The 26555-nt window shown below is 34.3% G+C and overlaps 1 protein-coding gene across 10 annotated transcripts in view; it reads left to right on the forward strand.

Annotated features, from left to right (window-relative positions):
- Nucleotides 1–26555, forward strand: part of CACNA2D1 (calcium voltage-gated channel auxiliary subunit alpha2delta 1) — a 507273-nt gene that overhangs the window by 435048 nt on the left and 45670 nt on the right. For 4 of the 10 annotated variants that reach the window (XM_064575355.1, XM_064575347.1, XM_064575350.1 and 1 more), the window contains exons 13-22: nucleotides 496–574; nucleotides 1763–1812; nucleotides 3254–3343; nucleotides 11337–11414; nucleotides 13324–13398; nucleotides 13679–13753; nucleotides 17124–17180; nucleotides 21149–21220; nucleotides 22553–22624; nucleotides 25095–25156. In XM_064575355.1, the coding sequence (XP_064431425.1) occupies nucleotides 496–574; nucleotides 1763–1812; nucleotides 3254–3343; nucleotides 11337–11414; nucleotides 13324–13398; nucleotides 13679–13753; nucleotides 17124–17180; nucleotides 21149–21220; nucleotides 22553–22624; nucleotides 25095–25156 (710 nt within the window). Of the gene's footprint in view, nucleotides 1–495; nucleotides 575–1762; nucleotides 1813–3253; nucleotides 3344–11336; nucleotides 11415–13323; nucleotides 13399–13678; nucleotides 13754–17123; nucleotides 17181–21148; nucleotides 21221–22552; nucleotides 22625–25094; nucleotides 25157–26555 lie in introns of those variants that run through there. The other 6 variants (XM_064575351.1, XM_064575353.1, XM_064575352.1 and 3 more) reach the window with 4 other exon arrangements.

Consider the following 26555-nt stretch of genomic DNA (forward strand, 5'->3'; position numbering starts at 1 on the left):
CAGGCTTCCTGCAGAGCAGGGAGCCCGACATGGGGCTCGATCCCAATACCCCAGAATCATGACCTGAGCCGAAGGCAGGTCGCCTAACAACTGAGCCACCCAGGCACCCCTGAAACAGGAATTATTATTTTTACTTATTTTTTGCAGTGACTAAGTATGTGGAAAATATGTTTTAACCAGGGGAGACAGGTGAAGTCGGTTGGGCATAAAAGATGCCATTTCTATGAATAGAACCTGAGTTGTGATTCTGACATAGGATCAGGACCTGGTGCTGGGCACCCGAGTGCTGTCTTAAATTTAGTAACTGAAGTCCATGTTGAGAGTAGGTTATGGGGTTTCTCTCTGGTGACTTTCTGAAAGATTGGCCTCGATTTTTCTTGTCACATTTATCAACTGAGTAGTATGCTTTTATTTGTTTTTTGCTTTAGCTATTTTGTGTTGGCATTCAGTTAAATTTTATGCAGCCTAACAGATCCCTGTGTTTCAATTCACCAGGTACGTGTATTCACATTTTCAGTTGGTCAACATAATTATGACAGAGGACCTATTCAGTGGATGGCCTGTGAAAATAAAGGTAACAGATCTGTTTTCTCGAGCACAATTTAGTACTAAAACAAAATCGATAGTTGTTAATTCTACATATTCTCATTTAAGATAAAGTTGTAGCTAATGTTTACAGGAATAGAGACAAGAGTAAGATGTTGCATGTGGTTTCTTTTTTTAAAGATTATTTATTTGGGAAAGAGAGAGTGGGGGTTGGTGAATGGCAGAGGGAAGGGGGAGACAGAGTCTTTTAAGCAGACTCCATGCTGCGTGCGGAGCCCGATGCAGGCTGGATCTCATGACCCTGAGATCAGGACCTGAACCGAAGCTGAGTCAGACACTCAACCAACTGCGCCACCCAGGTGCCCCAAGATGTTGAATGTGTTTTCTGCAGAGAAAACCCACACACAAAACACTTTAAAATTATTACGATTACAGTATATAAAAAATTCAGACATTTGATCGTATGGTGTATGATATCATATATTGATATCATTCGATGCTTTATTTAGAGCTACTTAATGATACTTACCAAATAGAATCTTACCTGAAAAATTAAGAATGAAAGAATATCTGAATCACATAAAACTTACATATAAGAAAGTATGACATATAAGTGCATTTTTTCTGAATGGTTGAATTTTCTTTTAAATGTCTTACACATTCCTAGATAATTCTGATTTTGTGTAGTGAGCCCATGTTTCCGGTGTACACAGAAAAAAAACAAAGATGTTGTTTGAAAAACTGATCACATAGCAATAAAAGGAACCTCAATTTATTATGAAAGTCATATTTACGCAAATATTTTATATAAATGTAATTGTCAGATACCCATTATCATGTATCTTTAATAATTTCTCCAGTGATAAAGTATTTTAAATGAAGCCAGGTTCCCTACTGTTTGGTAGAAAAACCACATTTATTTGATAACAGTTTATAAGAAACATAGTGAAATTTCTCTTAAAGCTTATGCATTTGTTAGGGATATACAGTAATCAGACATTTTCTACATTTATTGGTGGTATTGATATGTTAGTGTTTGCTCATTTAGAAGTGAAAAAATGCTCCTTTTTCCTCCAAAGACCTAAAATAATTTTGTGGCCATGTATTATAATGTAATATGTGTGTGTGTGTGTGTGTGTGTGTGTGTGTGTATATATATATATATATATATACACACACACACACACACAAAAAAATATGTATGTATATGTTTCAGGTTATTATTATGAAATTCCTTCCATTGGAGCAATAAGAATCAATACTCAGGTATGGTTATTTAAATTTTGTTTAAATTATTTTTTCAAAGAACAAGATGTTTCTTTGCTTCTTTAAATATGCTCAATTGGATAAAATAGGTGAAAATGAAAAAATGATCCATAATACTGTATTTCTAACAAAATGATGAGTATCATGGTGATGTATTGATTGTTATTTCATTGAAGTTCCAAGTGTTTTCAAATATCCAAAACTCAGGTAAAAAACTGTGTATGTTGCTCTTCTCAGATGTTAAAAACATCATCGAAAATAAAATGAAAATTTACTGACAATCTCGTTTCATTTTAACTTGAACTTGGCTCTATTTCAGATCATTTAAGTGAGTTTCTTCAAGTTGCAGATGTACCACAAAGAAAATTAAGCAATACTTAATCTGGACAAATTATATAGGATTCTAATCAGAATTTAGATTCTAATCAGAAATTAGATACGTCCCAAAAAACCCCTGTAGATCTATTTACCCATTTAAAATAAACTTACAACAAGGAGATGATTTTTCTATAACCATTTATTTTATTTTATTTTTAATTATTGAATTCTTTTTATTTTTTCAAATTTTTATTTAAATTTCAGTTAGTTAACATAAAGTGTAATACTGGTTTCAGGAGTAGAATTTAGTGATTCATCACTTACATATAACACCCAGTGCTCATCCTAACAAGTGCCCTCCTTATACCCATCACCCATTTAACCATTCAGTTTAAAACTTGCCTGTTAAATAACCTCGTAGATCGAAGCAACAAAGTTAATTTAAATGTATATTATTTTTACGTATTCATAAATAATTTAAAATCATTACTCAATTTTAAACATAACTGAGGATCCACAAAATAGACTAAGTCAAAATTGAACATAAATAACATGGCATTTGTGGAACTGAATACTGACTGTGTTTTATGTTGAAATGAAACAGCGCTGCACTTGACTCTGATGTCTCTCTTGGCACAGTATTTCATTTATTTCTGATATGTTTAAATGTAGTTTTGAATTTCAGCCAAACGATCTGTGATATGAAAGCAAGTATGTGGCTGCTTTATTATTTCACATTTGTGTGATTCCATCCAGTAAATCACAGAGCCTTAAATAGTTTAGATTAACCTAAAGCAATTTACAAGGAACGTATTTCACTTATCATTGGCTGTACCTCAAAAAAAGGATGTATTGTTAATAGAAAAAAACTGGGGAAGATATACTGTATAAATAATATGAGTTAAATATTATTGATTCAAAGTATGTAGAGATACCATTTATGGTATATCCAAAATAGGAATTAAATGATTATAGATTTACTCTCTTAATAATTTTGATTCCATATTTATTTTTGACTCTGGGTAGTTTTCTTCTGTAGAGTTATTTTGTTTTTGTTTTAGTACAGCATTTCTGTTTTTCAACCACTTAACCCTTTTTTTTTTTTTTTTTTTTTAATAAATAGGAATATTTGGATGTTCTGGGTAGACCAATGGTGTTAGCAGGAGACAAAGCTAAGCAAGTTCAATGGACAAATGTGTATCTGGATGCACTGGTAAGAGATTGGCTGTTCAGCCAAAGACTGTCCTAACAAAAGCACATAGCTATTTCTCCTTCTTTCTAGGTGACATTTATCACTTCCAATTCATTAAACCCTTTCTAAAAGTCCTTCTGTCACAACCTTTTTTTCTAGAATTTAGATAATATACATAAAAACTTAGACTTGTCTAATCACAGATATGAAGTGTTACTTTATTTTTTAGGTGATCTGTTAAGAATATGGGATTGCAAACCTCAGATCTTGAATTTGTGGCCATTTCAATAACATTATGAATTTATTTTATTTTATTTTTGTTATTAACATATAATGTATTATTTGTTTCAGGGGGACAGGTCTATGATTCACCAGTCTTACACAATTCACAGTGCTCACCATAGCACATACCCTCCCCAATGTCCATCACCCAGCCACCCCATCCCTCCCACCCCCCCTCCACTCCAGCAACCCTCAGTTTGTTTCCTGAGATTAAGAGTCTCTTATGGTTTGTCTCCCTCTCTGGTTTCATCTTGTTTCATTTGAATTTTTATGTAAAAAAAATACTAAAGTCATATGAATGTATACCTGCGACTGCAGACTTTGAGTAAATCTGAGGAAAGGTTTTTAAAGTAGACTTCAGCTAGCAGGAGCATGCGTAGCCTCCACAACTCAAGTCAGACCCAACGAGGCTCAGAAGTACACGCAATTAAATAGGCAAATAATCTTACCCTACTCTGAAATCATCACAAACCTAATAACCTCTTTATATATAATATCTTCTTTCGAATTCAACCCCAGATTTTTATGGAAATAAGCCATTGAAATGATCAGACGTGGTGCAGTGTAACAAAAACATGTCAAGTTGTCCGTTGTACAATTGAAATTTTAATAGAGGTCATACTTTGATTTTTCAAAGCAGTGGTTCTCAACTGGGGGTGATTTTGCCACTCACAGGCCATTTGGATATATGTCTGGATGTTTTCCCTTGTCGTGACTGGGATGGGGAGGGATGGCTACTGGCATCTCGTGGATAGAGGCCAAGGAAGCTACTAAAAGTGGTACAATACACTGGACAGTCCCCTCACCCCATGCACGTGCACACAACAAAGAATTATGCAGCTCAAAATAGCACTAGAGCTTAAGTTCAGATAACTTGTCTAACGTAAGTTTTACTTCCTACTGTGAAAATTATAAATAGTAAATATCGTACTTAAGATTTATTCATAGGCTTAATCTTTTTTTTTTATTCTTATGTTAATCCCCATACATTACATCATTAGTTCTAGATGAAGTGTTCCATGATTCATTGTTTGTGCATAACACCCAGTGCTCCATGCAGAATGTGCCCTCCTCAATACCCACCACCAGGCTAACCCATTCTCCCACCCCCCTCCCCTCTAGAACCCTCAGTTTGTTTTTCAGAGTCCATCATCTCTCATGGTTCGTCCACCCCTCCGATTTCCCCCGCTTCATTCTTCCCCTCCCGCTACCTTCTTCTTTTTTTTTTCTTAACATATATTGCATTATTTGTTCCAGAGGTACAGATCTGAGATTCAACAGTCTTGCACAATTCACAGCGCTTACCAGAGCACATACCCTCCCCAGTGTCTATCACCCAGTCACCCCATCCCTCCCACCCCACCCCCCACTCCAACAACACTCAGTTTGTTTCCTGCGATTAAGAATTCCTCATATCAGTGAGATCATATGATACATGTCTTTCTCTGTTTGACTTATTTCACTCAACATAATACCCTCCAGTTCCATCCACGTCGTTGCAAATGGCAAGATCTCATTCCTTTTGATGGCTGCATAATATTCCATTGTATATATATACCACCTCTTCTTTATCCATTCATCTGTCGATGGACATCTTGGCTCTTTCCACAGTTTGGCTATTGTGGACATTGCTGCTATAAACATCGGGGTGCACGTACCCCTTCGGATCCCTACTTTTGTATCTTTGGGGTAAATACCCAGTAGTGCAATTGCTGGATCATATGGTAGCTCTATTTTCAACTTTTTGAGGAACCTCCATACAGTTTTCCAGAGTGGCTGCACCAGCTTGCATTCCCACCAACAGTGTAGGAGGGTTCCCCTTTCTCCGCATCCCCGCCAACATCTGTCGTTTCCTGACCTGTTAATTTTAGCCATTCTGACTGGTGTGAGGTGGTATCTCATTGAGGTTTTGATTTGGATTTCCCTGATGCTGAGCGATATTGAGCACTTTTTCATGTGTCTGTTGGCCATTTGGATGTCTTCTTTGGGAAAATGTCTGTTCATGTCTTCTGCCCATTTCTTGATTGGATTCTTTGTTCTTTGGGTGTTGAGTTTGATGAGTTCTTTATAGATTTTGGATACTAGCCCTTTATCTGATATGTCATTTGCAAATATCTTCTCCCATTCTGTCGGTTGTCTTTTGGTTTTGTTGGCTGTTTCCTTTGCTTTGCAAAAGCTTTTTATCTTGATGAAGTCCCAATAGTTCATTTTTGCCCTTGCTTCCCTTGCCTTTGGCGATGTTTCTAGGAAGAAGTTGCTGCCTGTGTTCTCCTTTAGGATGTTGATGGACTCCTGTCTCACATTGAGGTCTTTCAACCATTTGGAGTCTATTTTTGTGTGTGGTGAAAGGAAATGGTCCAGTTTCATTCTTCTGCATGTGGCTATCCAATTTTCCCCAACACCATTTGTTGAAGAGACTGTCTTTGTTCCATTGGACATTCTTTCCTGCTTTGTCGAAGATTAGTTGACCATAGAGTTGAGGGTCCATTTCTGGGCTCTCTATTCTGTTCCATTGATCTATGTGTCTGTTTTTGTGCCAGTACCATGCTGTCTTGATGACGACAGCTTTGTAATAGAGCTTGAAGTCCGGAATTGTGATGCCGCCGGCTTTGCTTTTCTTTTTCAATATTCCTCTGGCTATGCGGGGTCTTTTCTGGTTCCATACAAATTTTAGGATTATTTGTTCCATTTCTTTGAAAAAAGTGGATGGTATTTGGATGGGGATTGCATTGAATGTGTAGATTGCTCTAGGTAGCATTGACATCTTCACAATATTTGTTCTTCCAATCCATGAACATGGAACGTTTTTCCATTTCTTTGTGTCTTCCTCAATTTCTTTCATGAGTATTTTATAGTTTTCTGAGTACAGATCCTTTGTCTCTTTGGTTAGATTTATTCCTAGGTATCTTATGGTTTTGGGCGCAATTGTAAATGGGATCGACTCCTTAATTTCTCTTTCTTCTATCTTGTTGTTGGTGTATAGGAATGCCACTGACTTCTGTGCATTGATTTTATATCCTGCCACTTTACTGAATTCCTGTATGAGTTCTAGCAGTTTTGGGGTGGAGTCTTTTGGGTTTTCCACATAAAGTATCATATCATCTGCAAAGAGTGAGAGTTTGACTTCTTATTTGCCAATTTGGATGCCTTTGATTTCTTTTTGTTGTCTGATTGCTGTGGCTAGGACTTCCAATACTATGTTGAATAGCAGTGGTGATAGTGGACATCCCTGCCGCGTTCCTGACCTTAGGGGGAAAGCTCTCAGTTTTTCCCCATTGAGAATGATATTCGCTGTAGGTTTTTCATAGATGGCTTTTATGATATTGAGGTATGTACCCTCTATGCCTATACTCTGAAGAGTTTTGATCAAGAAAGGATGCTGTACTTTGTCAAAAGCTTTTTCTGCATCTATTGAGAGGATCATATGATTCTTGTTCTTTCTTTTGTTAATGTATTATATCACATTGATTGATTTGCAGATGTTGAACCAACCTTGCAGCCCAGGGATAAATCCCACTTGGTTATGGTGAATAATCCTTTTAATGTACTGTTGGATCCTATTGGCTAGTATTTTGGTGAGAATTTTTGCATCCATGTTCATCAGGGATATGGGTCTGTAATTCTCCTTTTTAATGGGGTCTTTGTCTGGTTTTGGGATCAAGGTAATGCTGGCCTCATAAAATGAGTTTGGAAGTTTTCCTTCTGTTTCTATTTTTGGAACAGTTTCAGAAGAATAGGTATTAATTCTTCTTGAAATGTTTGGTAGAATTCCCCTGGAAGCCATCTGGCCCTGGGCTTTTGTTTTTTGGGAGATTTTTGATGACTGCTTCAATTTCCCTAGTGGTTATAGGTCTGTTCAGGTTTTCTATTTCATCCTGGTTCAGTTTTGGTAGTTGATACATCTCTAGGAATGCCTCCATCTCTTCCAGGTTATCTAATTTGCTGGCATAGAGTTGCTCATAATATGTTCTTATAATTGTTTGTATTTCTTTGGTGTTGCTTGTGATCTCTCCTCTTTCATTCATGATTTTGTTGATTTGGGTCATTTCTCTTCTCTTTTTGATAAGTCTGGCCAGGGGTTTATCAATCTTGTGAATTCTTTCAAAGAACCAGCTCCTAGTTTTGTTGATCTGTTCTACTGTTCTTTTAGTTTCTATTTCATTGATTTCTGCTCTGATCTTTATGATTTCTCTTCTCCTGCTGGGTTTAGGCTTTATTTGCTGTTCTTTCTCCAGCTCCTTTAGGTGTAGGGTTAGGTTGTCCACTTGAGACCTTTCTTGTTTCTTGAGAAAGGCTTGTATTGCTATATACTTTCCTCTTAGGACTGCCTTTGCTGCATCCCAAAGATTTTGAACAGTTGTGTTTTCATTTTCATTGGTTTCCATGTATTTTTTTAATTATTCTTTAATTTCCTGGTTGACCCATTCATTCTTCAGTAGGATGCTCTTTAGCCTCCATGTATTTGAGTTCTTTCCGACTTTCCTCTTGTGATTGAGTTCTAGTTTCAAAGCATTGTGGTCTGAAAATAGGCAGGGAATGATCCCAATCTTTTGGTACCGGTTGAGACCTGATTTGTGACCTAGGATGTGATCTATTCTGGAGAATGTTCCATGGGCACTAGAGAAGAATGTGTATTCCGTTGCTTTGGGGTGGAATGTTCTGAATATGTCTGTGAAGTCCATTTGGTCCAGTGTGTCATTTAAAGTCTTTATTTCCTTGTTGATCTTTTGCTTAGACGATCTGTCCATTTCAGTGAGGGGGATGTTAAAGTCCCCCACTATTATTGTATTGTTGTCGATGTGTTTCTTTGCTTTTGTTATCAATTGCCTTATATAATTGGCTGCTCCCATGTTAGGGGCATATATATTCATAGGCTTAATCTTGATGAGATGACTTAATTGATGATTTGACTAATGTACTATATCAGAGAGAACCAGAATACTGAGCCCTGAAAAGTAAATGCTGATTCAGTAACCCTTTCTCCTACTTGGAGTACAATTATATGCTGATACTACTTTTCTGAATGCAGCGATGACCCCAAAGGGCAAAATGCAATCCATTTAGAATTACTTATCATTTGGTTCTTGTAAAATAAACATATACAGGAAGTTGGAAGAAAAATAGGCACTATTAACAGCAGCTTTGCATGCTAAGAAAGATAAAGTGAAGCTTGCTTACCTCAAACCCTAGCTAAAATTACTATCCAGTGCTCCTTTGACATCACATATTTATTTAAGGTCACATGGTCATCTAAAGCTATGGTCAAAATGTTTCATTTTTCCAAATCCATCACAGGACAGGGTATGATAGAAGGAGTCAATAATTATGCCCTCTAGGATTTCCTATGACCAAAAGTTCATTAACCAGCACATCTGCGTTGTTGGTAAGGTTCTTACTGATAGCACAGATGATGTTAGGAATAGGTTTTGGTTCTAAACGCACTGTTCAATAAGCTGGAACTAAATGTAAAACAAGAAAAAAAAAAGTCACAGGAATTGGCTAGTCAGTGGACACATAGAGCATTCTTGTACTAATGAGAATGAAAAGTGACTGTCTTGTATTTCTAATTACATGTCTATAATCTCTGCATGTAGAAGATTTACTATATATGCTGCTCAGTATGTGCTGTGGTTACATTAAGAAAAAAGTGGTAAACATATTCCAAGACAAAATGTAAAAAATATAATGAGAAAAATGAAAAGAACTCTGGAAATTCAGAAGAAAGAAGCCATGTATTTGGGGATGGTGTAGGGTGAGGTTAAAAAGATGGTGATAGTTTAGCTGAACGTGTAAGTACAGGTGAGATTTCTGCAATTGGTGGGGAGTAGCGAAACCACACAAAAAGGGTGCGGTATGAGTTGAGCAACTGCTGGGTATGTTGCAAAAATACTACCTCAGTCATTTTTGGAGCTAACGGGAGATGAGAACAGAAACAAGACTGGGACAACGTTGTGGAAGGTTCCTTTTATTTGAGAGATAAAGTGAGCTTCTTTGGACAAAAAGAGAGAGATGAAGAGAGTTGGAATCAAGAAAACACAAATATCAGATAAATTCCAGGAGAGCAGAAATCACGTCTTATTTCTCTTTTTTGTTCTCTAGAGACTGGCACAGCGTCTAGGAATAGAGTACAAATTTTTTGTCCTATTAGTAAATGAGAGAATAGAAATTAGGCACCATTGAGTTCGTCGATGATCGTGTCTCCTATGTTAGAAGTCTAGTATCTCATTTTAGGGTAGATATTACCATATTCTAAATATGGTAATATTAGAAGCAAATTACCATACTCTATATAAATGCAAATGTGATGTGCAGAAAATGTATCCATATATACTTTATCATGTGTCATGCTAGCATTTCAATAAAACTATGCATATACATTGTAACTCAAAAATTTCTCCAAAAGGAATATGTGCTGAATTAGGTTTTGGAAACAAGTTTTATGCGTTATCTATAATCTGACTTTATTGAGGTGGAAAGTTTTTATTGCGAATGTGAATTTGCATATTTAAGGATGTTTTCATTGTTGAATATTCTGGCTTAGAACTAAATGGAGAGCCAACATGTATATCATCATACACCAATTATGTGTAGTTGTTTCCTTAATTGTATTTGTCCCAAACAGTTTCATATCTTGTTCTGCTGAAAGCTTCCATGTGATTGTCCTTCTTCATTAGTTCAGTTCCCATTGTTTTTGGGCATCCCACATGCACGATGATCAACTATTGCCTAAGACATTTTCTCCATGAAGCCACGCTGCTTCTGGAATTAGAACAAGGGTCATGAGATTTGGATTTGGGGTCATTATTCACAAGGAGATAACTAATATTTTCTCAGCAAATTTGAAATTTTCAGCAATAATTTTAATCATTTTAAAGAGTGATTCTTTGGGAAATGTAGTTTTGACATGAAATGATGGTAAAAAATATATAATTGCTGTAGATAGCAGTAATAAAAAAAAAACAAAACACAACCTCTGACTTGAAAATCAGTTTATTTCAACTAATCTCCACGGATTCATTTAATATCTGAAATTATCTACATGCCGATTAACACTAGGTCATTATTTTTGTTCATGTTTATTTTGCTCCATGACCAGACTGTTGGCTTCGATGCTTGCAGTTGGCTATATTATTTGACTTTGTCAAAAAACACTATTTGTTTTGGAGGGTATTGAGGAGCATTTAGAACAGCATAGTATTTACCTAGACTATTGCAGAAATGCAGTATTGATAGCGTGTTTCTTCTATTTATCCTGCTATACATCTGTGATGTATAATGAGGCCTTTGGCTTAGGGCATGAAAGAATTAAGAATGAAGCTACCAAAAGGAAGGCAAATAAATCCTATGAAACAGTATTTTATTATCACCCTCCTCATGGAATCCTGTGATATTAGGTAAACTATCACTGTAAACAGAAGGGTGCAAGGGCAGGGTGACTGAAATATTTAGTGTCATTTGATTTTTTTTTTTTTTTTTTACGTTATTCGCAATGCCCTCTTAAGCTGTTATTTTAGATGTCACATGCTTCAAGAGCTGCCTAATCGATTCTGATTATTGATTTTTTTTAATAAAAATAAAAGTTTTTTAAAAGCTTTCAAAATTCTTTAATAATTCTTTGTGTCTCTTTATAATGTAACCATAAAATGCAGTGTCGGATACCAGAGACTACTGCAAAATGACAAAGTTTAAATTGTAATTCTGACTTGCCTTTTCTTTGTGAATCTATTTTTAGGAACTAGGACTTGTCATTACTGGAACTCTTCCGGTCTTCAACATAACGGGCCAAGTTGAAAATAAGACAAACTTGAAGGTTAAAAGTTAATTGATAAAATTAATAATAATAAATGATAAACGGTGACGTTGAAGCTGAGTGTGGATAAGATATTTCTATAAGGAAATACATACAATGTAACTGTCTTGTGAGACCAGAAGTAAGAGGGAACAGCTGCTTATATGATAACCACCTGGGAAAAAGGAAATGCAGGTCAAGTTCTCTGTTTCCCCAGAGCCAGGAGTCAACTTAACTCTATTTAACTATGAACTGATGAGAACACAAGTTCAGACTCTGGGAGGAATTACATGATAAATGGGCAATACTGTGGTGTTCCCCCTCCCCCCCCCCCTTTTTTTTTTTAAATGTGTCTGAGTTATCCTTGGAGCTCAGAAAGAAAAATCCAAAGAACAAAACCATGGTGATGTTTGTAGCCGGTGTATAAAGGTATATTTCTTGAATCATTCCTCCTCCAACTCCCATTCAAACAGTGGGGTTTTTTTTATCCTCACATAATTTAAGCATCTGATTTAAAATGAATAGGTCTCCATTTTTTTTTTCTATTTTTTAAGATTCAAGAAAAATACTTCATGAATTTCCTAACAGTGTTGATTTCTGCAGCACTGGTAATATTGTCAATGCAATAAGATACTAACAACTTAAAGTTCTGAAAAGTCCGTATCTTGTACTTATTAAATTCCATTCCTTATTTTTCAAATACTCCTGATTTTGAGGGAGGGTTGCATTCTTGTTTCTTAGCTTGCATCAGAAAGAATTTGGGATTGCAGGAGAAATTAAGATTTTTTTAATACTAAATACTCATTTTATGCTTTGGTTGACATTCCAGATGGGAAAGAACTTTATTTCCAGTTTATGGCATAATAAAGTCTACTGCATTTATTTGTTCAGTTATTATAAATTTCAGTTGAACTCTTTATTTTAATAATGTGGCCATCAAAGACATTAGTTATTTCTCTTGGGGAAACCATTATCATTATTAAATATCTGTGGGTTCTAACTAATTTAACCCATAAAGAGTAATTGTCTAACTCCTCAGATGGACTGTTTAAGGAAATGCTTTAATTAGGAATTTCTGCTTAGAGTAGGATTGGTCCCTGGCAAAAGAAAATAGTTCTTGACATAACTTTCTCTCTCCCTGTGTACCTACACAAAATTCACAGTGTTCTCATAATAACTATTGAGTGGATTTTATAATTTTCTTTGTAACATTTTATTTTATAATTTATATAATTCTATTTAAAACAAAAATTCCTGATTCTAAGTTTTAATACCATTTTCATCTTTAATGTCCCAGGGAAGATTATGATAGCAGTTTGCCACATAGCCTTGTTGAGTTGGAACTAAAGTTTTGATACCCATTGCTTGGTATTTAGAAGTTACCAGCCCTGAGAAACAGTTTTGAGGGTTTCTGCTATTTTATTACAGTGAGGTCAGATACTTTTCAGGATAATTACACATATGCAGGCACTGTCAATAGCAAATAAAAACAAAAACAAAACCAAAACCATTATTTTCTCATTTCACATTACTGATATCTTCAGGCTGAACATTTCTGTGATTTTTTTAATCATAGTACACCACAGAGTCACAGAGTACTCTCATACACACACAGCTACAACTGACTGTACAGAAGCAATTAAAATAAGTATTAGGGATAATGAGTACAAGAGGCATCAAATAAAAATTTCCTATCTTTTCTGTTTTAGCTGTACTTACCAAGATTTCATTTTTTAAAGTTAATGATACAGTTGTGGGTAAACAGAGGTGAGAATCATTGTAGACTGATATAAGTGTCTCACCCTTATACATGTTTTAGCTAGTATGGAATACACCTATTGTCAAGCAAAAGGATGAGCATATATTAATTGTGTAGAAATATATGCATTTTTGATATAAGATACACTTCCTTTTTGCTATCTTCTTATAGAACCAGCTGATTCTTGGTGTGATGGGAGTTGATGTGTCTTTGGAAGACATTAAACGACTAACACCGCGTTTTACAGTAAGATGAAATTTACTCTTTGGGTGTCTTTTTCATTTTAGAGCTTTGTACTGATTTAACTTGTCTATAAAGCATTTGAGTAATTCTCAAAAATCATGTGCATTTAACTTCACAAAGGAGCTAAACGTTAAAAAGGATCTTAAAATATAAAGATACCATGTTATCTTTCTTCATGCTTTAAAATGTATTATTTAAGAATTTTTTCTTTTAAAGAATGTGATTTCTGATTGTGATTCAGACTGAAAGTTTTCTGGTTGTTTTTTTTTTTTTTTTTCCCCAGCTGTGCCCCAATGGCTATTATTTTGCGATTGATCCTAATGGTTATGTTTTACTACATCCAAATCTTCAGCCAAAGGTATGTATATAATGTGTTTACAGTGACTCATGCAATTCTGTAAAATTAATGGTTAATGTTCTTAATAGGTTTGTCATCTTTAAACTCACTATATAGCAGTAAATATACAAGAATGTTATATCTATTATGTTAATGGATGACAAGACCACAGTTTATAATATATGAAAGTGTGAAAGCAGTTTTCATTTTCTCTTACTAATTTAGCTATCCCATATTCCTATCGAATATTTAACTATCCAGTATTCACACCTCAAAGACAACCATTATCCTCCCGTGCCTAAATTCACACATCCCACCTGGGGTTGTGATTAAGGCTGGAAGGTAGTGAGGAGATGGCCCCAGATGGGTGTGAACCTGATAAATAGAAGTAATGTTCCTCTATGCTCAGGCCACATGTTCCGACACCCTTTTTTCTGGTAATTATCTCTCCTTTTCATCTCCCAGAGGATTTGTCTTTCTACTTTGGGGCAGGCTTATAAAACTTAAATGAAATTCAGTTAAGTAAAACTCCACGGGATGGGCTTCAGAAATAGGAAGTGTTTATTCATCAGGGAGTTGTGCAAAAGAGATAAAATCCCTTAGATAAACTATTTTATCCTAATCTTTATGCCAAGATATAAAATATTTTCCTGTATATCTCCTCAAATTTATTTCACTGTCCATTAGTGCTTCACAGGTGGGGTGAATATATATTTATCTAGAAGCAAAAAGTGGCAGAATCTTCCTATATTATGTAATTGTAATTTATAAACATCTTCAAGTTATTGTTTAACTTTGAAGATGATACTGAAGATACTTTAACCCATGCTGGAGGGAAATATATCTGAATTTAGGTTTACTACCATCTTTTTCTCCGTCATGGGTATTTCATGTTAGTGAGATCTTAGGGCATACACAAGTAGGTGCATAAACACACACATACATTTAATGTTGAGTCATCTAAATATTCAAATCAATGATAATTAAGAACCATTAATATTGAATACAAAACCATACTAAGTGGTTACAATACATGTGTTGATTTTAATTCTTCTCACTTTGGAACTTACTTCCATATAAAATCCATCGTGATCTAAATATTAGCTAATCAAATGTAGCTGCTGATCACTCTGCATTATTTTTCAAGCGTTTTTTTTTATTATTATAAATGCTATAGGCATTTCTTCCCATTATTATGAGTATCACAGCGTTAAGTTCTTCTTAATAGAGTTATTTATGATTAGCTAAACAGTCTGTGATTTTGTCACAGTTGAAAATTTTTATCTTTTTAAATCTTGTTTAAGATTTTTTAAAAATTTTCATTATTGTTTGGTCTTTGTATATACAGTATATTTTCATTTATATTTCCACAACTGAAGTGATTTGAAAGCAGTAACAATGTTATATGCTCAAGGGTGTGAAGGATCCCCATTTTTATGATTGTAGTTCTTAACCCCTTCCCCAAAAGGAACTTTATTATTGAGACAAAAAAATAAGAATAATGAGAATAATGTACACACAATATAAAGATATAAATCTATCACTTAGAGGCAGTAATTTGAAAAAGATTTTCCCCTTTTATACATTCTTCTAATAACCAGTATTTATGGAGAAAATTTTTTTACTCTTTGATGTCAACATACATTTGGCTCAGATTTGGAATAATTTACTAAAACTCATAAAATTACAATGAGAATATAAATTCTCTAGAAACTCTTATTACAGCCCAAGTGACTTTTCTTCAGCAGTATGTCAGCTTTTCATATTTTTATACAGGAAATTATTATAAGCAAGTATGCAGCAAAGATATTTAGAAAATGCTATTTTATAAAACCATTAAAATATGTTTGAACAATCAATGTATTCTTTTTTCTGAAACTCATGCTTGTGAATTAAATGTGCTTGTGAATTCTCATCATTAGGTTAAACATGATGATTTCTATTGTGTGGGTGATGGTGCATGCTATACAGGTAGAAGAAAGAACCTCATAAAAGGATGATACAGTATGAGCCAATGGTTTTAGAAATTGACAAGTACAAAGGACCAATATGGTAACAGCTAGTGTACTAACAAAATTATTCTCAATCCTTCTATCAGAAATATACCAGTAGAAATAAAGGAAGATAATGCTCTGTTTTCATAGTATCCCTTATTTAACAAGGGCAAAGTTTAGTGTTATTACACATATTCTTTGCTGAATGCCTTGTGTTTGCTTCCTAAAACAATGATCTTAAATTATTTCAGTACAATTTTCTAGTTTGTAGAAGGCAGTATGAGTATCCTTTAAAAAGGCTTTATAACAGGAAATAAAGTGGCTATAAACCTTTTGCTTATCTAATTTTCTAAGGAATCATTATTTATCTTCTTGAAGTGTACTGTCTCTACCATGACCACATTTTGACAAATACTGGATTATGTATTATACTTTGTTTCCAAATGCATTTTAAATTGCTTCCATTTTGTTTCATAAAAATTACCAGATCAGGTATGCTTACTAGATACCTAATTTTGGTCAATCTTAAGAAATATTTATTGTACAGGAAACTGTACATAATCTACATTTTAGAAGTCAGTATTTAAAATAAGTCTATGAAAATTACAAAAAAAATACAATAAGTTTACAGTGTTAGGATTAAATTCTCCTTTAGTTCCACAGATACATTTGGTAACACTTCAGAAAACAAAGGCACACATTTTAAGGGTTTACTATTAACACTTTTCAGAATCCTATAATATTTATATCTGAACACATTTGAATCATGTAAATTCTAAAATTTGCTGGTTTGGGTTTTTTTTTTTTTTTTTTTTTGAATCAGCATAAAAGTTGTCAGAGGCAAACTACCTTTCTCACTTCCCAAATACGTATTTCTTTGGAGAAAAAATAAAAGGAAAATATGAAGTCATTTTTTTTTTAAATTTTATTCTTATGTTAATCCCCATACATTACATCATTAGTTTTAGATGAAGTGTTCCATGATTCATTGTTTGTGCACAACACCCAGTGCTCCATGCAGAATGTGCCCTCCTCAATACCCACCACCAGGCTAACCCATCCTCCCACCCCCCTCCCCTCTAGAACCCTCAGTTTGTTTTTCAGAGTCTATCGTCTCTCATGGTTCGTCTACCCCTCCGATTTCCCCCGCTTCATTCTTCCCCTCCCGCTACCTTTGAAGTCATTTTGCTAACCATTTTTTTGAGTATTTTTACTAGCATAAATTTTTTTTTCACCACAAATATTTTTAAACTTTCATTTTATTTGTTGACTCATCATGAACTCTGTGATAATCGGTTTCTGATCAAGGAAATATCTGATCAAAATGGATTGTAGGATAGAAGCCTTACCTGTGTTGACATGTAGCATGATGAATTACCATCTTTCTGTTGCTTCAGCCTATTGGTGTAGGTATACCAACAATTAATTTAAGAAAAAGGAGACCCAGTGTTCAGGTAACTGTGAATGAAGTTAGCAGTGCCTTCAAATTTGCTAAATCAGAGTTGAGATTAAGCTTCTCTTCCTAAAAGCATATGATTAATGCTGCCTTTCCTGACCTCAAGCTTCCAGAGCATGAGTTGGAGATGAGCATCATTTCTCAATAAACTGGAGCAAAAATGTTATTAATGATGGCAGAGGGTGCAATCATAATGAGATGGCTTCTAAAAATGACTTTGTTCTTAAATATTGTCACATTAGTGTCAAATCCATGTAATCCTAACAGTTGCTTGTAAAATTAACTTCTAAGTGGAAATTAAAATGCAATTCTGATGTGGTAATTTCTGTGAACCATAAAATTTAAGCCAAAATTTCTTCGAATTTCTAAAAAGTATTTTGGGATTAGAGGTTAGAGAAGTTTCCCTTAAGCTAATTAACATGTCCAGAATTGCAAATAAATGTGAATTTTTATTGCCTGACAAGCTCATGGCAAAAGCTTTTCTCTTTTGTTAACAAAATTTATTTTTTATTTTTGAAAGATTTTATTTATTTGACAGAGAGACACAGCGAGAGGGAACACAAGGAGGGGGAGTGGGAGAGGGAGAAGCAGGCTTCCCACCGAGCAGGGAGCCTGATGCGGGGCTCCGTCCCAGGACCCTGGGATCATGACCTGAGCCGAAGGCAGACGCTTAATGACTGAGCCACCCAGGCGCCCCTGTTAACAAAATTTAAATGTTATTTTATGTATGCATATTTCTATAATCACACTAAAAATAATCAGAAAGATACTTCCTCCAGTTTAGTATACTATAGTAAGAGAATTAGTACAGTAAGACAATTTCAAATTCCAAAGGAAGTTCAGTATGACTTAATGTTTTATATGTAAGTCTATCATTGCTTTAAAGTTAGTGATATTATAATGGAGAGGTAGTATGATAGTAAGAAGAGATTATTAAACTATGAATTAGTAAAACGGAATTTTAAATTAGTTGTATTTATAGCTAATACTTTGTCTTTGAGTAGTTCATTAAACCCCATTTTACTTTAATTTCTTAACCTGAAAAGCAGGAAAATTGAACTAAGAACTTTTTTTTTTTTACCCTACATTGTATATTCCCCCAGGAAATTAAATACACATGTTGATCTCCAGTTCCCTCTCCTGAAAATTCTGATTTAATATGACCAGGGATGGGACCCAGGTTAATGAATAGTATTTCAAGTTTTCCAGGTTCTTCTAAAGTGCAGAGACACTGGATTAAGAAGCTTCAATTTTCTTGTAGCTCTAGAGTTCTGTGCAGTCTGATCTTTATATTGTATCAGACTTCGTAGCTTTTATGATTCCCGTAGAGGCTAAAATTCTATTTATGTCTTATATTGTTTTATTAAATTGTTTTACATTACTCTCCTTGCATGCTTCTTTTGTGTATTATCTTCATTTGTGTACATTTTAGTGAATTTTCATTTTTATAGTACTTTCAAATATTGCATGTAAATATTATGATATAATTTGAAAATAAACAACCTGAAAAATGGTTTGTTTTATTTTTGTTTTCCTTCTAAGGAAACCTCAAATGGCAAACTGGCAACCATACAAGACTTGAATTTTGGGGAGTATTTTTTGAAATAGGTAGTATTTTTCATCATACTACTAAGTATTTCCATTAAAAATTTGTGTAAAAGCATTCTGCCTATTTTAGTTCTACAAATGGTGTGTCTTTATGCCAGCTGATATTAAAATTTTACACATGAGGAATGTTAGATATTAAAATATCAAACAAAAGTATTGGGACAGAAGGGACTTGATTCCACTTCTCAAGGCTGCTTGATGCTATTTTTTTATTAGAAGATTCTGCTTTTGGATTTTTCAGTTACTGTGCCTGTGATTCGTCTTTTAAAAAATGGTCAGCCAGATTGCCATTTAAAAAGTACAAGTTATGCATTGACATTTTGCTTTTATGATTTCATTTTCTTCTCTGTGTCTTTATATGTTGGATTGGGACATGATCTTCATATTGCCAATTCTTCCTGAAAATGCCTCGTCCCTGCATGCTGTTTGGGTCTGGTCATGCTATGCATTATCCATTGCATGTAAGATAATATTCTTATTTATGTTTATATTTTATCATTTTTATCATCTTGACTTTGTTTTGCAGTGAGTGTGTTAATTTTTAATGCTGTTACAGTGTTTATGTGAAGATGATTTCTTTCAGGGGACTTTAAAGAAGCAGTTCTGAATAATGTCCACTTTAGAGTATCCTTTTTTTAATGATTTCCTTGGTTCGGTTTCTTAAGTAAAGGATTATAATTATTTTTTATATTGATTTTTACTTTCTCCTTATGAAATATGCTACATTTCAAATGAATATTTGCTTCTGAGGCAATATGTTGCTGTCCAAACAATGGTCAGTATTATCACCTATTAAACAATCTGATACTTTCAATATTCTAGAAACTTCTGATTCCAGATATCAAGCTCATGAGCAGTGAATATTTTTTAATAAAAGTTCCAGACACAGTTGAGTTTTTCATTTGCCGATAAGAATACCGATTTATCAAAACATGGGAATCATAAACTTTCATTATTTAAATGGAGTTATTCCTTGAAGGAAGGAATTTTTCTCTTAATTCTAAAATAAACACATGCCATATATAATGTCATTCAGCATTTGAAATAAGTGTTTAGTTTTAACATATTTTTAAATATTATTGTTTTGGGTAGTCCGTCCTTCTAAAACAGTGTTTAAAATAGTAATGATCTGGCTCATTTGGTGGTTTAAGAAAATTAAAAATTAAAAAAAATAGTGATAGTCTGAACATATTTTGGAAGAGCCCATGAAGCTGAGATCATTAAAATCCCAGTGACCTTGCACTAATACAGAATAATTTGTATTTATTACTTCTGTCTCATTAAATACCACATTTTGGTGGTATTTTAGTCAACGTTAAAAACCCAGTTTCTAAAATTAAGTAGTTGTAAAACTGTAGACGCCTCTTAGGATTTTATTATTGTAATAAACTTTGATATTCTGTCATGGCATGTTCTATTACTTAGCGGTGTTATAAGAGCGTCGGGTGTGTTTTGTTTATCAAATAATTGAATAAGCTCATTGTATGGTTGACAGAATTGTTTAAATGTCATCTGAGGTCAATTAGCCAGGCTAACAGTTTTGATATATTCATGAAAAAATAAGAATCTGCTTTGTTCCCCAGTTAGCTGTCCTTATTATTGCCCACCAGCAAGAAGCAGTAGTAAGGGGTGTTAAAGCAGGAGACTGTTTAGTGAACCCAGGGGTTATTGTTTTCATTAGATTTTCATTGCAGTAACTTATCTTTATTCAGGTGCTTGTGACGTGACCCGAAATTTTATCTCGTAAAATCTACTTAATTTAACTTATTAAAATACAGTGTCACATTTCTGAAATTCAAGTATTTGAAGCACCTGATTTTTTTTATGCATCTTACGAAGACTATGTTTAGAAGAGTTAGTTTTACTTAGCAAATTCAAACATACTTTCTAAAAGATGTCCCTCATATAATTTCTTTTTACAGAATATAAAGAGTGTGTATTACTTATATGTTGCTTTTGTCTAATTGCTAAATATGTTATCCACGTGACTTTATTTTGCTCGTTTCCCATCCTAATTAAAGGAAAGAAAGTTGTGAGTGGACCTTCAAGTGTCCTGTTCCCACAGAACTGGTAATTTTAAAATGTAGTATCTAACACAGCATTCGAAATGAAACTGTCTTCAGTTGGCAGTAAGTTAGAATTTCCCCGCTACACCTAAAGCTCAAATCCCTAGCCTATTTATTGTTATTTTAAAATAAATGTATATGAAACCCATATATGTCTATGTAGCTGTTTAATATGCCTTAGGTAAGTAACATCTATGGAATTATTTTCGTATTTGAATATACATTAAATTATTTTTATGCAGCAGCATTTTACAATGTCGCATATGCTTAATTATTATTATTTTCTGTGTAGAATCCCAAATCTCAGGAGCCAGTAACTTTGGATTTCCTTGATGCAGAATTAGAGAACGACATTAAGGTGGAGGTGAGTGTACGCCTAGACAGTACTCTCAGGTCCGATGCCGAGGCTCATCCATTCCACAGGATCCACTGAGCAGCTTCGCTGTGTTAGCTTCTCTCCTAAGTACTATGTACACAGTGATGAATGTTCTTGGTCTTTAAAATGTCTAGGTCCTGGGCTCTCTCATCCAAATGGTCATATGGAAAGGAATCAATATTTTAAGTTGGGTGTGACATTAGTTTGTTTCTTTCTCATTCCATAGGTAGAGATGTTTTATGTATTTCAGTACAAAGGGAACTTGTACATTTCACTATGCACAACCTAGAGATTGAGGACATTGCTATAGAGTTGAAAGAAAAGTTGGAAGGAATCTAACCATCCAACCCACCCCATGAGCAACGTGAGGAGAAAAGCTGCCATTTTTGTCTTAGTACACTTAACCCAGAAAATTTCTATTTTATTTCAGAACCAAAATCGCATGTCATTTCCTCTGAGAGGATCTTCCAGGATAATTAAAAGTAACAACATTTATTAAGTACATAATATGTGTCAATCATGGATTCTCTAGAGCCTCTGAAATAGATACTATTATTATATGATCATTACTTGTCGTACTGATGGTATGTTTTAGGTCCAGAGGGGTTAAACAGCTTGTGTCCAGTTATTCGGCCAGGAAGTAGCAGGACTAGGATTTGAACCAGGCTCTTGCAGTTCAGAGCAAAGATTTTTAAGATTCTTGTAAACGGATTAACTTCTCATCCATGCAAAGGCCACCGTATTTCTTTTAGAATTTGTCACAGCGTGTTTTAATATGCACTTGCTTTACACATTTTACACATTGACTCCCTCCTTGTAGAACAACAGAATTTAATTATCAGTACTACCCAAGGCCAAGGCACAGCGCTGGGATGTCTTAGGTGTTTAACGAATGTTTATTATAAAATGTCTTGAAATGACAGAGCAGGATCATGTAAGGTTGCCGAGCGCAGTCTTTGGACCCTCATGCCGCTGAGTGACTGTGATAGAACCTATTATGGTTCAGTTTCATTTCAATCAGTCTCATAAAGTAATTGACCACTCTTTCATTAATTATCTTTCAAAAATTAATGACTAGGTGAAGATACTTAATTAAGGATACCTTTATTATTTTAAAACATGTTAAAGTGACTATAATGTGGTAACTTTTAAAAGAATATTCCCGAAGAACAACTACAACTCTTAGTACAACCATGCTACTATTTTTATTCAGTCTGTTCTAAAGTAAGGTATAAACCTTGCAAAACCAGTACTTTAATAATCATCCTTTGGTAGTCCATTGAATACTTGAAATAAATCACTTTATTCATCTTCCTGTAGATTCGAAATAAAATGATCGACGGAGAGAATGGAGAAAAAACATTTAGAACTTTGGTTAAATCTCAAGATGAGGTAAGAATTAAGTCAAGCTTACTCTTAAATAAAATGTATAGATCAATAATGATATTGGTAGTTTGTCTTTCCTATTAAAGCAGCATCTATAAGACAGATGTCTCAAGTAAACACATGTTTCTAAGGCCTTCTTTGCTGAAGGATATTTTTAATATATTTGTAACTCTTTCTAATTTTTGTAAAACATTTTGCTTTAGGTTTCTTGATGTTTTACATTATTAGCAGTATGTTTTTGAAAATTATATTTTATGTCTCCATTTTTTATCATCATAGAAAATAGAGCACCCGATTTAATGTTGTGGCATGTTCTTTTAGGCCATTTCAATCATGCAGAGTTGAAGTTAATATTTAATAGCTATATGTGTTAAATGATTTGTGCATGCACATGTTCTAATTGTTGAGTTTCATATATTATTTTGGTTTGGGTTTTTTTGGTTATTTGTTTACTTTTGCTTAGCTTATCTTCCTTCACTATTTATGCACATTATGTTATAATTCCTTGCATTTAAATCTGCAATTAAATCAAGGGGTAACACAATTGTACCCATAAATCTTTGGTACAGATATGTAATAAACATATCATTTTATATTGATGAAGAACTCTGTATATGAGCAGCGTGTCTATCCATTGTCAGTCGCACGTGGAGTAAATACACAGACATTCATATATTTGAGTATTTGAAAAATACATAGAATCCAGAGGCTTTGGAGCCTGAAAATTTTAAATGTTTTTATATAACTTATATCCTTTTCCTCACAGTGCCATCCTTTTTAAATGTATACATTTCTTTTGAATTCCTCAGCAGATCTTTTTCTAAGATGGAGCTAGGCTCCAAATAGGATCCTTCATTAGCACTTGGCTTTTCTCATTTAATGTCATTAGGAGTTCCCATTACCAGAAGACAAGAGGAGGTATATATACATCAATTTCAGTCATTGTTGAAACTTCAATTCTTTTTTTTTAATTATTATTTTTTTAAAGATTTTATTTATTTTTTTGACAGAGACACAGCGAGAGCAGGAACACAAGCAGGGGGAGTGGGAGAGGGAGGAGCAGGCTTCCCGCAGAGCAGGGAGCCCGATGTGGGACTCGATCCCAGGACCCTGGGATCATGACCTGAGCCGAAGGCAGACGCTTAACGACTGAGCCACCCAGGCACCCGAAACTTCAATTCTCTTTACTTAGACTTTAGCCATGCTCTTTACCTGCTCGCTCCTTGAGGAAAGATGTAAACCATTCAGCAGTTCTACCAACTTTTCCATGTTGTTCTGCTAAGAACTTTTTGACCTACACATTCTTTCCTCAACTTATAAATTAATTTTGTTTGTATTAAGTCACATTGATGTTTTCCTCCTTCAGTTTGCTGTAAATTCCTCTAACCAATATGTAGACTTTTCTTATTAATAATCTAACCCCCTGTAGACTTTTCTTATTAATAATATTGAAAGAAAACATTATCTTGTATGTTTATTTTCTTAATCTGATATACTATTTTTTAACTTGCTGAACAACACTAATTTGCCATTTTTTCTGAGTGGTATGAAATACATGAACAGTATTTCTTTTTTAAGAATTTTACTAGTGCAAAAACCTCCTCACCAATTCCTGTTCTCCCTCCCTCCATCCTCCATCCTCCATCCTCCACACACGTTGAGTAAACCAGCGGAATATTTGACACATAAGGCAACATGTATGGTTGTTATAAAATGAATGTGGCATCATACATTTTCCTTCATCCTGCCAATTTAAATTTTTTAGATTTATGTATTTTTAAGTTATCAGTAAATTATCGAAAAGAACAGTATTTTGTCCAGGGGTTGATTAAATTAAACAATGATTGTAAAATGTGAAGATGCGTATATGCCGTCACTGTACCTAATGGAAGAAAGAATGATTATTTACTAGTATTTAGTAGTGACATAGGAAGGATTCTGTTTTCATCAAGGTATTGAGCTCTATACTTCCTTTCCCTGGTGGATTTAGTTGTTTTTCTGACCTTCAGTGGTACCAAGTAATTAGTCTCTTGTGATAAATGCTATAACAATGGCTTAAGAACAGTAATATGCTAACCATACATTTGGATCTAGAAACAGTGTGTTGATGTCCTGATATTACCAATTTCTCATAAACACACTCTAGTATGGAAATATCTGAGGCTTGTCTAATATATCCTGGTCCTGTGTTATTATTAAAATTTATTTTTTAGAAAATGATTTTGCACTTGGAAGTCTTTAAAAGTCATGATACAGCTATTTATTTTTGTCCTAAAATTTTGCTTTACTCACACAGACACACACGCACACAAATCCCACCCATAACAGAACAAATAATGTAGAATAGATCAGACATTTGTGAGGGAGGGTATTGAATGACCACAGAATTTATGAACAGATTTTAGTGTTCAGCTTTTCATATAAATTCACATAGATTTCATAAGATGGTAACAACCATGTCAAACTTTTTTTGTAGAGGTACATTGACAAAGGAAACAGGACATACACATGGACTCCTGTGAATGGCACAGATTACAGGTAACTAGTTAGATTTAAATGTGTATTGTATACAAGAGTATTCTGTTGCGTGTCTTTCGCCTATTTGTAGTAGCAGTTTTTGCAGTAGATAAATATTAAGTCCTTGCATTTTCAGAAACTGTTTTCATTGTAATTAAAACAGAAAAGTTATTCTTTCCAGTGTGAAAATGTATTAAAATGATCACTCTGATTTTCAAAATGGAAAAGATGGAAAAAAGCTAGGAATATAAAATTTAGAAATGAAAACCTGTATGATATAAATCCATTTGATCATTTTGCATATGTATGTTAGCAATAATAAATGTTGACCAAACCCCTAAAATTTGTAGTCATCACTTCCACTAATTTCCTCATTTAAATTGTCAGTTTACATTACTTATATTTAGGTAGCAAAATAACTTAAAATTTGTCACATCGTAATATGATCTGATATAAAATGCTCAGTTGACACAATTTTTCCCCATGAGTGGCAAGTCTGTGATATCCTGAGCACACCAATGGGCAGGGCCTTCGAAAGCTGGACGGACTAATACCCTATAGTGCCTTGAAAGTTCTCCATTCTTCACTCGCTGAGCATTTCCTTCGCTTTCTTGGTCTGACTCTTCTGAATAGCTTTCCCTGTGGTCCTACTTCTCCCATGCTCATAATACTGAGGTTGATAGGAATATTTCCTTCTTGTTACTCATTCGCTCTTCCTCTTCCCTAAAATCCCCATCTCTGAATCTTATGTCATCTTCCTCTCATTCCTATAAGATTTCATTTTCTGGCTTACTGTCAATCACTCGTACATTCACATAGATCACTATTTCTCATACTATTTTTGACATACCCACACTTACACAAAACAAAAATTATTTACTAAATCACCTTTAAAAAAGATTTTAAAATGCAAGCTTAAAATTTTTATTATTAGATTTCACAGATCTAGAATTAGTCTGCCAAATTGTTGAAAATTTTTCTAAATGCTTGGTCTCAAATTTCTCTATTTAACTGGTCCTGAGCTGATAATAAAGAGTTTGCAGATGAGCCAGGTCTATGGCCCGCACTGAAATAGCATTGACAATAGATGAGTTTTTTGGTACATGAACCCTTAGTTTATCTCCTCTTCACTGTGGGGGAAAGTGTTCCTTACCTTCTTAGATGAACAAATTCTAAAGTAGACAAAACTGGATCCCTTTAATCCTGACAATGAGTCAACAATAATGGCAGTCATAATTTTTAAATTGTCATCATACCTTGCTTAAATATGTCTTAAAAGTTTCACAAATGTCCCCTACATTCGACCCCTTTCCCTCACACACCCAGTGATGGGACCAAATGTGGCCAGATTCATACCCCAATTCTGCGTATGTCACTCCTTGTTCATAACCTTCATTCTGTTCCCATTTTCCTCCGAGTT

Source organism: Mirounga angustirostris, unplaced genomic scaffold (assembly GCF_029215605.1).
Source record: "Mirounga angustirostris isolate CCGP_5_RB_7025 unplaced genomic scaffold, mMirAng1.0.hap1 SCAF_12, whole genome shotgun sequence".
NCBI lineage: Eukaryota > Metazoa > Chordata > Mammalia > Carnivora > Phocidae > Mirounga > Mirounga angustirostris.